This window comes from Mytilus galloprovincialis, chromosome 7, assembly GCF_965363235.1.
Source record: "Mytilus galloprovincialis chromosome 7, xbMytGall1.hap1.1, whole genome shotgun sequence".
Taxonomy (NCBI): domain Eukaryota; kingdom Metazoa; phylum Mollusca; class Bivalvia; order Mytilida; family Mytilidae; genus Mytilus; species Mytilus galloprovincialis.
Window position 1 is genome coordinate 44,162,967 of NC_134844.1, and position 11,459 is coordinate 44,174,425.

At 32.2% G+C, this 11,459-nt stretch overlaps 1 protein-coding gene across 5 annotated transcripts; it reads left to right on the plus strand.

Annotated features, from left to right (window-relative positions):
* The first annotated feature begins 5,852 nt into the window (after nucleotides 1-5,852).
* LOC143083082 (uncharacterized) lies at nucleotides 5,853-11,308 on the plus strand. Of its 5 annotated transcripts, none has more exons than XM_076259284.1 (4): nucleotides 5,853-5,986; nucleotides 8,243-8,351; nucleotides 9,713-9,967; nucleotides 10,562-11,308. In XM_076259284.1, exons 3-4 carry the CDS (start codon nucleotides 9,721-9,723, stop codon nucleotides 11,173-11,175), a joined length of 861 nt encoding a protein of 286 aa, XP_076115399.1. In that variant the 5' UTR covers nucleotides 5,853-5,986; nucleotides 8,243-8,351; nucleotides 9,713-9,720; the 3' UTR covers nucleotides 11,176-11,308. The 5 variants fall into 5 exon arrangements, with proteins under 5 accessions (XP_076115399.1, XP_076115398.1, XP_076115400.1 ...); XM_076259283.1 differs by having other exon boundaries at nucleotides 5,854-5,986; nucleotides 9,707-9,967; XM_076259285.1 differs by lacking the exon at nucleotides 8,243-8,351 and having other exon boundaries at nucleotides 5,880-5,986; nucleotides 9,707-9,967.
* The last annotated feature ends 151 nt before the right edge of the window (nucleotides 11,309-11,459 follow it).

Genomic DNA, 11,459 nt, shown 5'->3' on the forward strand with positions numbered 1-11,459 from the left:
AACTAACTTATGGAACGCCGTTTCCTCCTATTATTGTAACTGAGAGTTGCGAAATATAGATTACCTGGGAATAGCGTTATATGTATAATAAAAAAAAATTATACAGAGCATCAGTCACCAATAAAATATGAACTCTTCGTCAGCGATATATATATATATATATATATATATATATATAATTGTCAGTAGAAAATCTAACTCTAACACTGTTTGGAGTAATTTTCAGACTTATATATTCGTTGAACGAAGATGTCTTGTGAGAGGACAGTTTTTGTTGGTTTTGTACGATGAACGCCGAAGTTAGTTATATATATATATATATATATAGATTGCCTAACAATGTAATTTTAACACACTATTTAGTATGTAAATATAAGAATGTTTAAAATATTTACAAAATGATGAAAATAAACGCAATATTTCGCTAGACCAACTAGCTTTATCAAGCGTGCATCTATCCAGGTGAAATCGGATGTAGATGATAAGAAACTTTTGCAGCTCAACGTCTGTGTTGCACTGAACTGCCTTCAAAATAAGAAAATTTTGCAGCTCAATGTATATGACCTCTTGCATTTAGCTGCTTTGAAAATAAGAAAATTTTGCAGCTCAATGTACATGTTGCACTTGGATTTAGCTACCTTAAAAATACATAATTGGTAGTTGAAGTTAGCAACGTCCATTGGCCAATATTACGGGATAAAAAGGACAATGCTTTGTTTTAAATTATTCTTTATCTTTCCTGTATCTTTTTTCGTCTTTTTCGTTAAGACCATCAGGTTCTAAAGTGTGGAGTTGGTGGATCCAAAAGTTTTCTCTTCTCCTTCTCGCCGTGGTGTCCCATTCGGTGTTGACTTCTATAATTTGGAAAGTGACATTATCAAAAGGATGTTTCGTTGAACGAAGATGTCTTGTGAGAGGACAGTTTTTGTTGGTTTTGTACGATGAACGATGGTTATTGAGCCGAATATTAAATTTGTCCATTGTTTCTCCCACATACTGAATGCCACAAGTGTCACATGTTAATATATAAATTGAGTTCTCCGTTTTACAGTTGGAATTAGAGTAGATGGTATAATTTTGTTTAGTAACGGAGCTGATGAAAGAACTGCTTGTATTGGCAGCTTTACAACACAAACAATTCCTTCGACCACATTGTTTGTAGCAACCGGGCGATGGATTAGGCTGCTTGGTTAATACAGATGTCACTAATTTGTCACGGATGTTTTTAGGTCTTCTGAAGGCCATGACTGGTGGTGAAGAAAATACTTTTTTTAGATTTAAATCATTTTCTATAATTTTCCAATGCTTCTGAACAATGGATGACACATTTTTAAAATCAGGATGGTAAGTGAGTACAAGGGGTGTTCTGTTAGCTGCTTTATTCTTATCTAAACAAAATTATACCATCTACTCTAATTCCAACTGTAAAACGGAGAACTCAATTTATATATTAACATGTGACACTTGTGGCATTCAGTATGTGGGAGAAACAATGGACAAATTTAATATTCGGCTCAATAACCATCGTTCATCGTACAAAACCAACAAAAACTGTCCTCTCACAAGACATCTTCGTTCAACGAAACATCCTTTTGATAATGTCACTTTCCAAATTATAGAAGTCAACACCGAATGGGACACCACGGCGAGAAGGAGAAGAGAAAACTTTTGGATCCACCAACTCCACACTTTAGAACCTGATGGTCTTAACGAAAAAGACGAAAAAAGATACAGGAAAGATAAAGAATAATTTAAAACAAAGCATCGTCCTTTTTATCCCGTAATATTGGCCAATGGACGTTGCTAACTTCAACTACCAATTATGTATTTTTAAGGTAGCTAAATCCAAGTGCAACATGTACATTGAGCTGCAAAATTTTCTTATTTTCAAAGCAGCTAAATGCAAGAGGTCATATACATTGAGCTGCAAAATTTTCTTATTTTGAAGGCAGTTCAGTGCAACACAGACGTTGAGCTGCAAAAGTTTCTTATCATCTACATCCGATTTCACCTGGATAGATGCACGCTTGATAAAGCTAGTTGGTCTAGCGAAATATTGCGTTTATTTTCATCATTTTGTAAATATTTTAAACATTCTTATATTTACATACTAAATAGTGTGTTAAAATTACATTGTTAGGCAATCTATAATTTTATTTGTGTAATTGAATTAATCTCTGTACTGATTAATCCACACTCCCATAGATTTGTATGTCATGTGCTGCTATTTATAGGCACTTATATATATATATATATACTTATGAATATAATTATTTTCTGTGACTGTATCTTACATTAATTTGTAGGATCCTTTACTATAGATAATTTAGCTGATCTGTAACAATAACATCTTCATGCCTTATATATCATGTACTGTAGTACGCCGCTAGATTAAAACTGACGTGGAAAGGTAACACATGCCCACCGAAAGCTCTTTTTTTGAGAGCCCAGGTGGTCGTGTGGTCTAGCGGGACGGCTGCAGTGCAGGCGATTTGGTGTCACGATATCACAGTAGCATGGGTTCGAATCCCGGCGAGGGAAGAACCAAAAATTTGCGAAAGCAAATTTACAGATCTAACATTGTTGGGTTGATGTTTAGACGAGTTATATATATATATATATATACAACGTCTAAACATCAACCCAACAATGTTAGATCTGTAAATTTGCTTTCGCAAATTTTTGGTTCTTCCCAAAGTCACTGACTCAGACGTACTTATATATATATATGATTTTATTGGATGATATGATAAAAACTTTTAGTATTGACATGATAGATGTATTACTGGTTTTATTTTCTCTCATAATATATAGCACGTATTGTGCCCATCATTTGCGATAAGTTATTAAAGGTACCAGGATTAAAATTTAATACGCAATTACATCATTCTATTCTACAGTACGATGAGTGTTGTCTGTGTCTATACCTGGTTTTTTTGTGTTTTTTGTGTTGTTTTTTTCTTTATCAATATTGTCTTTAATTGTCTTTCTTTATATTCTAGCACCCCATTGTCTCTTTTCTTTATATTTTTTTTCTCTACTCAATGTGGAATATTTATATTTTTGAACGATAAAAATAGATATATAAATCGCACTAAAGAGTCCGGACGGGACCTAGGATTACAAAATGGACGAATCTTCTTTTGATATAAACAGGAAGATGTGTTATGGGTGCCAACAAGACCATCCTCCATTCAAAGTCACAATGTATAAAAACATTAACAACTATAGGTCAAAGTACGGCCTGTAAAACGGAGCCTTGTCTCACTTCAACAGTAAGCTATACATGGTATAAAGGGCCCCCATAATAATAGTGTAAAATAATTCAAACAGGAAAACAAACAGTCTAATCTACATATAATACAATAAAGGGAAAACACTTAATTTAAATACCTCAACACCAAATGACAACCACTGTACAACAGGCTTCTGACAGGTGAATAAAAATGTTTTTACTTTTTAATGGTGATTATTACATACCAGGTTTAGTGCTTCTATTTCTAAAGTCAAAGATAACTAATTTTCCATTTATTGCATGGATAGCGTGAGGACCTTGTCTTAAACCGCATTCATAGTGCGATTTTTTTTCAGTCATATTTTTATATCTCATGCTTGTAGGTATCAAATAGCTCTGATTAACCAGAATGTTGTTTTGACGACAATTAGAAAAAATTTGAAACTTCCGTCAAAGACAAACTACAGTAGTCTTGATTTTACATTGATTTCATGCTCATATCTGCTCTATTTATTTTTAGCTTCAAAGGATCATTCCCAATACTTTATTAATGGTCGAATGAAAGTACTGATACCAATCAGTCAAGTTTGTAAATATAATATGACTAGTGATCATTTAAGGTAACACAATACAAATGCAACTAAATTTTATCAAAATTTCATTTTCAGCTGTTTTTGTTTCTTCTTAATATTCCAAAACCACAGAAGAAAAATTTATTTACATATCTTCTACTGTTAATGAGTTTTGATGATAATTAGTTTTATAAACAAATGCACGTGTCTGTTGATACAATATAAAAACATGTTTTACTTTTTGGAATTTTTGATTCTCAATGCTCTTCAACTTTGTAATTGTTTGGCTTTATAAATATTTTGATATGAGCGTCACTGATGAGTCTTATGTAGACGAAACGCGCGTCTGGCGTACTAAATTATAATCCTGGTACCTTTGATAACTATTGGCAGTACTTTGTGGTTAATCAATAAAATCATTTGATAGCTTTATGACCACTGACCAGTATTAAAATAACAGTTATGAAAAAGAGGGGGATTTGGGATTTATGGAAAAATGAAGTTAATGAATTCCCAATAAAAATACATTTCTTTATTGGAGCTGCCAGGAGAAAAAAAAACCCAACCATTTGGAGATATAGAGGAAATCAAACTATAAATGTACAGATATTAAACAAATATAATTGTACAATTAATGTTTCTGATGTTTATACTAGAATTTCTTAAAGAGAATGTTGAAATATGAATTCTTTTTAAAAGAAAATACAAATTGAATATTTCATTATCAAACTGCAAAAAATTAAAAAAATGTACTTTGTGTAAAACACCATATTGTCATTGTATACAATTACAATTTTAGAAATCCCCCATATGACTCTAGACTGACCAACTGATAATCTTGTGTACAAAGCATAAATCCATATTGAACATATATGTTGAAACTTCCAGCAAGGTCACTAATGATATAACATCTCCCGTCAGATCTGATTTTTGTTGCATAGGGTGTGCATTTTCTTTATATATTCAGAATTGCTGAAATGGAATGCTTTTTTACTGGTCAAAACCTAATTGATTTATGATTAAAGGCCAATCCTGAAGGCTATCCCCATGGTACATGTGTGAATTATTTTGAAGTTAATGGGATACAAGTAGGAAAAGTCTTATTTATTCAATTGTGACACATTCATTTTTGTCATGAAAATGTAGTTTTAAATGAAATTAGCTCCTAGATGGGTGCCCCGATATGCCTGATTTTCACACACGTTGTTCCTTGACCAGTTATCTTCCAAAAACATTAATAGAACAAATTTTATACCCAATTAAATTTAGTGATCTCTTATGAATTGAGGTTGCAAACTTCATTGGAGGTTTATGAGAGAATGAAATACAATAGGAAAAATCTGAGACTAAATTTTGGAGGACAAAATGTGCTGTACAAGAATCTATAGAATACTTTGGGATGCTATACATAACAAAGAATTTAATTTCATTCAAGTGTGACCATCACAGTGTAGCAACTAGTAACATAATAAGTAATTATGTAATAATCATTTCATAATGAAATTATCACCATTTGAAAGATTAATCTTTCTTCTTTCTATTGGTACATTTGAAAGATTAATCTTTCTTCTTTCTATTGGTACATCATTTATAAAATTCAAAGTTGGAATGAAGAAATTACCTCAGTTTATAGTTGTCTGATTGGCGGGTGAAAAAATCTTTGTATTGTGCTACCTTAATAATTTAAAAAAAAATATTGATATTGACCTTAATACTTTTGTACCTGAAACTGAAATATGTAGATAAGTTGTATTGAAATGTTTCCTTTTCTATCGATCAGACTTGATGATTAACAGTCAATCATGTGAGAATTCACGAAAACTAAACACATGCCATGTGTATTTTAAAAAACATCGTTTTATCATATACCTGTGTTAACAGCTGTTGTCAATTTAAGATAACCTAAACTTGCAAAAGTGGAGCACACACTTGGACAATCTACTTCAAATACTAAGCTTTTTTTTTATATAAATTAAATTGAGAAATGGAAACGGAGAGGGTGTCAAAGAGACAACAAAATCCACACACAAAGTTCAAATCTGTATATATAAAAGATAAAAGTTAAACCCACGTACTTTTTATGTGTATAAACATTATCGATTTGAGTCACATGTATATGCATGTATTACATATTTCGTTTTCGTGTAAACTCATAATAGGATGTATACGTTTCAATAAGGTAAGAAATTTATTACACTATAAATGTTAAAAAATAGATATTTGATAATTATATAATATTAATTTCATGTTGACGTTGCGATTCTGATTCCCTTTTTTATAGCGAGACGGTGTAACGTATATAATAATTTTATCCATGTCCTATATATATATTTTATACAACACGTCTAAACATCAACCCAGCAATGTTAGATCTGTAAATTTGCTTTCACAAATTTTTTGTTCTTCCCTCGCCGGGATTCGAACCCATGCTACCGTGATATCGTGACACCAAATCACCTGCACTGCAGCCGTCCCGCTAGACCACACTACCACCTGGGCTCTACCATAATAAAGTTTTCAGTGGCCGTGTGTTACCTTTCCTCGTCAGTTTTAATCTAGCGGCGTACTACAGTACATGATATACAAGGCTGGGAGATGTTATTGTAACAGATCAGCTCAATTATCTATAGTAAAGGATCCTACAAATTAATATAAGATACAGTCACAGAAAATAATTATATTTATAAGTACGTCTGAGTCAGTGACAACTCTACAACAGATTTATCCATCGGATCGCCATCAATGATGGTGATACATGGCTGTGTACATTATGTATATACAACTCGTCTAAACATCAACCCAACAATGTTAGATCTGTAAATTTGCTTTCGTAAATATTTTGTTTTTCCCTCGCCGGGATTCGAACCCCATGCTACTGTGATAATGATATATAAGTCATGGAGATGTTATTGTAACAGATCAGCTCAATTATCTATAGTAAAGGATCCTAATATATATTTTATCCTATTTAAAGATACAGGAATTGCTTACATTTATGCCATTTTTAACTTAGGCATACCAAACTCTTATTTATATTTTACCAATTTGTTTACTATACATCTTCCTTAATAACTGCTTCTTTGCATATCAAGATCATCTATCATCGTCCATTAAACACTGTTAAATATAAATAAAACTATTGCGTGGTTACCTTTTGTCATAATATTTACACACTTACTTCACACATATTTAGATGTATGTCTATAGCTTCATGTTATTATCTACGTTTCTTTAGTTCCTTCCATCTACCGAATTCTTCACACGAATACCTCTACTTTATCCTACTCTTACTACCATAATCATATATCTGCCTTCCTAACTATTTACGTTTCCTGCGTGTCTGCTCGTTGGTGCTGCTCCATATCTTTATGAACCTATATGCATGCCCACCAGTGTATTTGTCCATCTATTTTCTTGTACTCTCAACTGCCGAGCTTCTTACTTTTTTCGCTCCTAAATGCGTATTTACCTGTCGTTATGCATGTTATGCACACTTACCTTCCGTATCTACATATATGCTTTTTCAATCAGTCTTATGCAGATATCTTTTAACCTATATTAGACCCAATGGAAGTTTATGGAATAGCATTAGAATGTGTTCAATATTACACACATACATACGGTCTAAAAGTAAAGTGAAGTTTGTGCACAAGGCATCGCTATTAAGGAATTTCGATACAAATTGGAAATATAATTTTATAAAAAAAAATCAATTATTATCACCATCGACAAAATTGTACTAAATTGCATCCAAGAATCAATGCTATGATTTAGTACTAGTTCTGTTAGAATTCGAAGTCCAGCTTCTTTTTTGTATTTTAGCCAAATTGTATTTTTAAACTAACTTGCATAAAGCATAAAATGTGATTTCATCACATTACAAATGAGAAATAAAAAAACCTTATATCTTTACGAAACAACAAACAAATATGATATAATGCAACAAGCAACAAGCACTGAATTACAGGTTCCTGACTTGGGATAGGCACATGTTGAGGGTTTTAACATTTTCGGAACATCCAATTGTACCTCACTTATAACAACAGTGGTTCAAAACTATACATGAACTATCTGTTCAAATAGTAACAATAATAATCCAGACAATATGACTAACGAGGTACGGTTTTGTAACAGCACAACAGAGGAACAAGTTAAAATATAAAATCAGTTGGAAGTAGATTGACTCATCAAATCAATACAAAGCGAAAATCCATTAGACATTTTCCGAAAATCGTATTACAAGCTACATGTATTTTATCATGTAGATATGATTCAAGATATCCCTGCTTGTAGATAACGTCCGCTTTATCGATTTACGTATCACAAGGTTCTAGTTAAACCCTTATATTTCTAGAAAATCAACATAGGCACAAATGTGCATATGACTATATCAGTAAGTTGAAGAACGTACTGAAAACGTCTATTAATATTTTAGGTTAAGATTACAAACGAATGGAGCGTTTGTATTCATAGTTGCTCTGAAACGGAAAGTAGAATTACAAGCTTTCTGCAAGGAAAGAAATTAAATCACTACAACGTTTAAGGTAACCTACATTTGTTTTTTTATCTCTTCTATTTCCTATTTGTTATATTTATTTATCTTATTTCATTATATATAAAACGATGTGACAATTAGCATGATTAGACAACTCTTCATAATGGATAGATCATGTAGATAACTCAGATATTTTCTTGATGCATGCGCAATATTTTATATTTCATATGTAAGATTTGTTTTTCGATTAACATAATGATCAGCATATGGCTTATTTTAATTTTGTAAATGACTGAAGATTTATATACTAGTACACTTGTGTATTATTGATACCATTTATGAATAACGATGTGTGATTTTATGTAATTTGACAAACAATCACCACAGAATTGCATATATATTTCATGATCAATCAAACATCATCTCTTAGACTTGGCACAATTATTGGATATATGATGTTTTGTTTTTAAAATTCACTGTCCCTGCGTTTGGGATGCATTCGTTTTTTAGTCCTCCAGTAGATAACCATTCACACGTTTCTTTGTAGGTATCTCCTATATCTCAAGTTATCTACAAATTATTTTGTCATCTAATCTATCCGTGTACTTGTTTATTTGATTACATACATACTTTTCTGTAGGGTTAACCTTTTTGTTGTCATCTAAACAAAGTGGATTTTTTTATATTGTTATACGTCATTTACACCACCTCTACTTAACTACCTCCTTGAAAATTATTTAATGTCCATCTTTTATTATGTATGAATAAAAGATATCATTACATGTCTACCTGTTAGCCTATTTTAAATATTATCACACATTCCTTACACATATATTGGTTGAATCATATGATACGATTTTATGTCATATGGTCTCTCCAGCAGCATGTAAAGTAATTCTGGAATACTTTTTGTCTTCTCTTATATTTGATGTGTTTCCCTCAGTTTTAGTTTGTAACCCGGATTTGTTTTTTCTCAATCGATTTATGAATTTCTAACAGCGGTATACCACTGTTGCCTTTATTTAATACTTTTGAAAGCATAGAGGACAGAAAATGACTTAAACATAACTCCTTCTTGGAAAGAAATGATTTACTTGTTTCAAGGATGAAGAAATGAAATCTTCCATAGTACAATTGTAATGTATGTGTAATTCTTAAATTACCTTACATCTATGAAAGGTAAACAAAATCTAATTGATTTAATTAGTAAAATTAAAATAAACTACATGCACATAAAAAAGCAAAAGCAAAGGAACACTTTTAAATGCCGTTCTTCATCTCAAAGTCACGTTTACTTGGATGGTGATTGATGTACATAATTTGTAAACTGAAATCAAATTAAAAGATGCCAATAAAGGAGACAACATTTCTCTATGACATCGTGATTGTATCAATCCTTTTCAGATTCAGCTGACAACATGTCTGACAGTCTCTGTACCAAAGCACACAAGCTTGAAAAAAACTTAAATGAATGGATAAAGTGTAAAGATGAGGCTGTGAAGGAATTAAAAGAATTGGCAGTAAATCTAGACGATCATTTCCAAAAGATATGCAAAGCAAAAATTGCTGGATCAACTACTTCTCTTGGTGGCGGAATATTGGCTGTTGTAGGATTTGGATTGTCATTTGTGACATTTGGAGCTTCATTAGGTCTCACTATAGCAGGTAAGTACTAAAAAAATATTTTTGCATATGATATTGTTACATTTTAAAATCCATAAGAAATTGTATTTTAGTCAGTTTACTACAGAAATCAGTGCCCTTTAACTTCGTACTTTATTTGGCTTTTTAATTTTTTTTTTTATCGTTTTCTAATTCGAGCGTCACCGATGAGTCTTTTGTAGACGAAACGCGCGTCTGGCGCAAATACAAAAAAATCAATACTGATATATGTGATGAGTTTATTAGGAAAATATGTAGCAGAAGATGTTTATGTTCTAAACAGTTTACATAGCAACTTACTGTCAAATTGATTGCAATAAACTAAGTTGTCGAAATGAAAATAAAAAAAACATTATGTTTACACTTGAAATCAAGAATGGAGACTGGAATGTGTCAAAGAGACAACAACCCGACCAAAGGACAGAAAGCAGTCGAATGCCATTAATAAGTCTTCAACACAGCTAGAAGATCCAGCACCCGGAGGGGGTCTTCTAAGTAATTAGGGTTATATTGTTGTTTGAATTTTACAATTTAATACATTGCATATCACTTGTAATACATAATAAAAACGTTATCAATTTCTTATCATTACTATAGGTAGTGTAATAGCAGGAGCTGGGGGAATAACGGTTGGAGGATCCATGATTACAGACGCCATGCTTTCAAAGCAAAGAAGAGAGTCAGCACAAGCTATTTTAGATAAGTACAATGAGCTTGTTGAAATTATTAAAGAGGAATGCATTGAGATAGGTGAAATGCTTAAAGAAAAAGATGGGAATATGGAACAGTATCCACATTGGATGGATTTTTGGAGCAAGCTAGCTTTCGGAGCTGGTACGACAACCAAGTGTATAACATGGGATATATTAGCAAAGACAATATTAGCTTCGTTACGTATAACCGCGTCATACGCCGATGATGCTTTGGCCGTTGGTGCAAGAGCAGGCGCTTCTGCTTTTCGAACAATTGGATCCACTGCTGGACAAGGTCTGCATATTGCCGGTGGTGTTGTAGGTATACTTGTTATGCCTCTAGACATTTACACTCTTGTTGATTCCGCTATTGATATCCATAAGAATAATCCACATAAGGTGTCTAGTAAAATAAGAGAATGGGCTGACCATATCGACAAATCATGTCCAACTAAATGGGACATTGAAGTTATGATGGACCAAACATTCCAGCAACAGTTATGTTTTCAAGTAATGTAATTGACTGATAGCTATTAAGATACTAGTATCTGGAATTGATGGTTGAATGACCTATGGGTTTTTGAATCGTTTGAAATATATTAAAAATAAGAGTTATATAATTTATTAAATGCATTAAACAATTTTACAGCAACTAGTTACAAAAGCTATCTAGTGTATATGTACTTCCTTTGGTAATATTTCACCCGTTTGATGTGTTTGAGCTTTTGATTTTCCCATTTGAAAGGGACATTCACGTTATGAATTTATCGCGGACTTCGATATTTACGTTATTACATTTTTGT

Excerpts from the sequence above, each read along its gene's own strand:
- LOC143083082 (XM_076259284.1), top strand. The coding sequence starts at position 9,721 with ATGTCTGACAGTCTCTGTACCAAAGCACACAAGCTTGAAAAAAACTTA. Across the intron at positions 9,968-10,561 it reads ATTAGGTCTCACTATAGCAG|GTAGTGTAATAGCAGGAGCT; the intron begins GTAAGTACTAAA and ends TCATTACTATAG.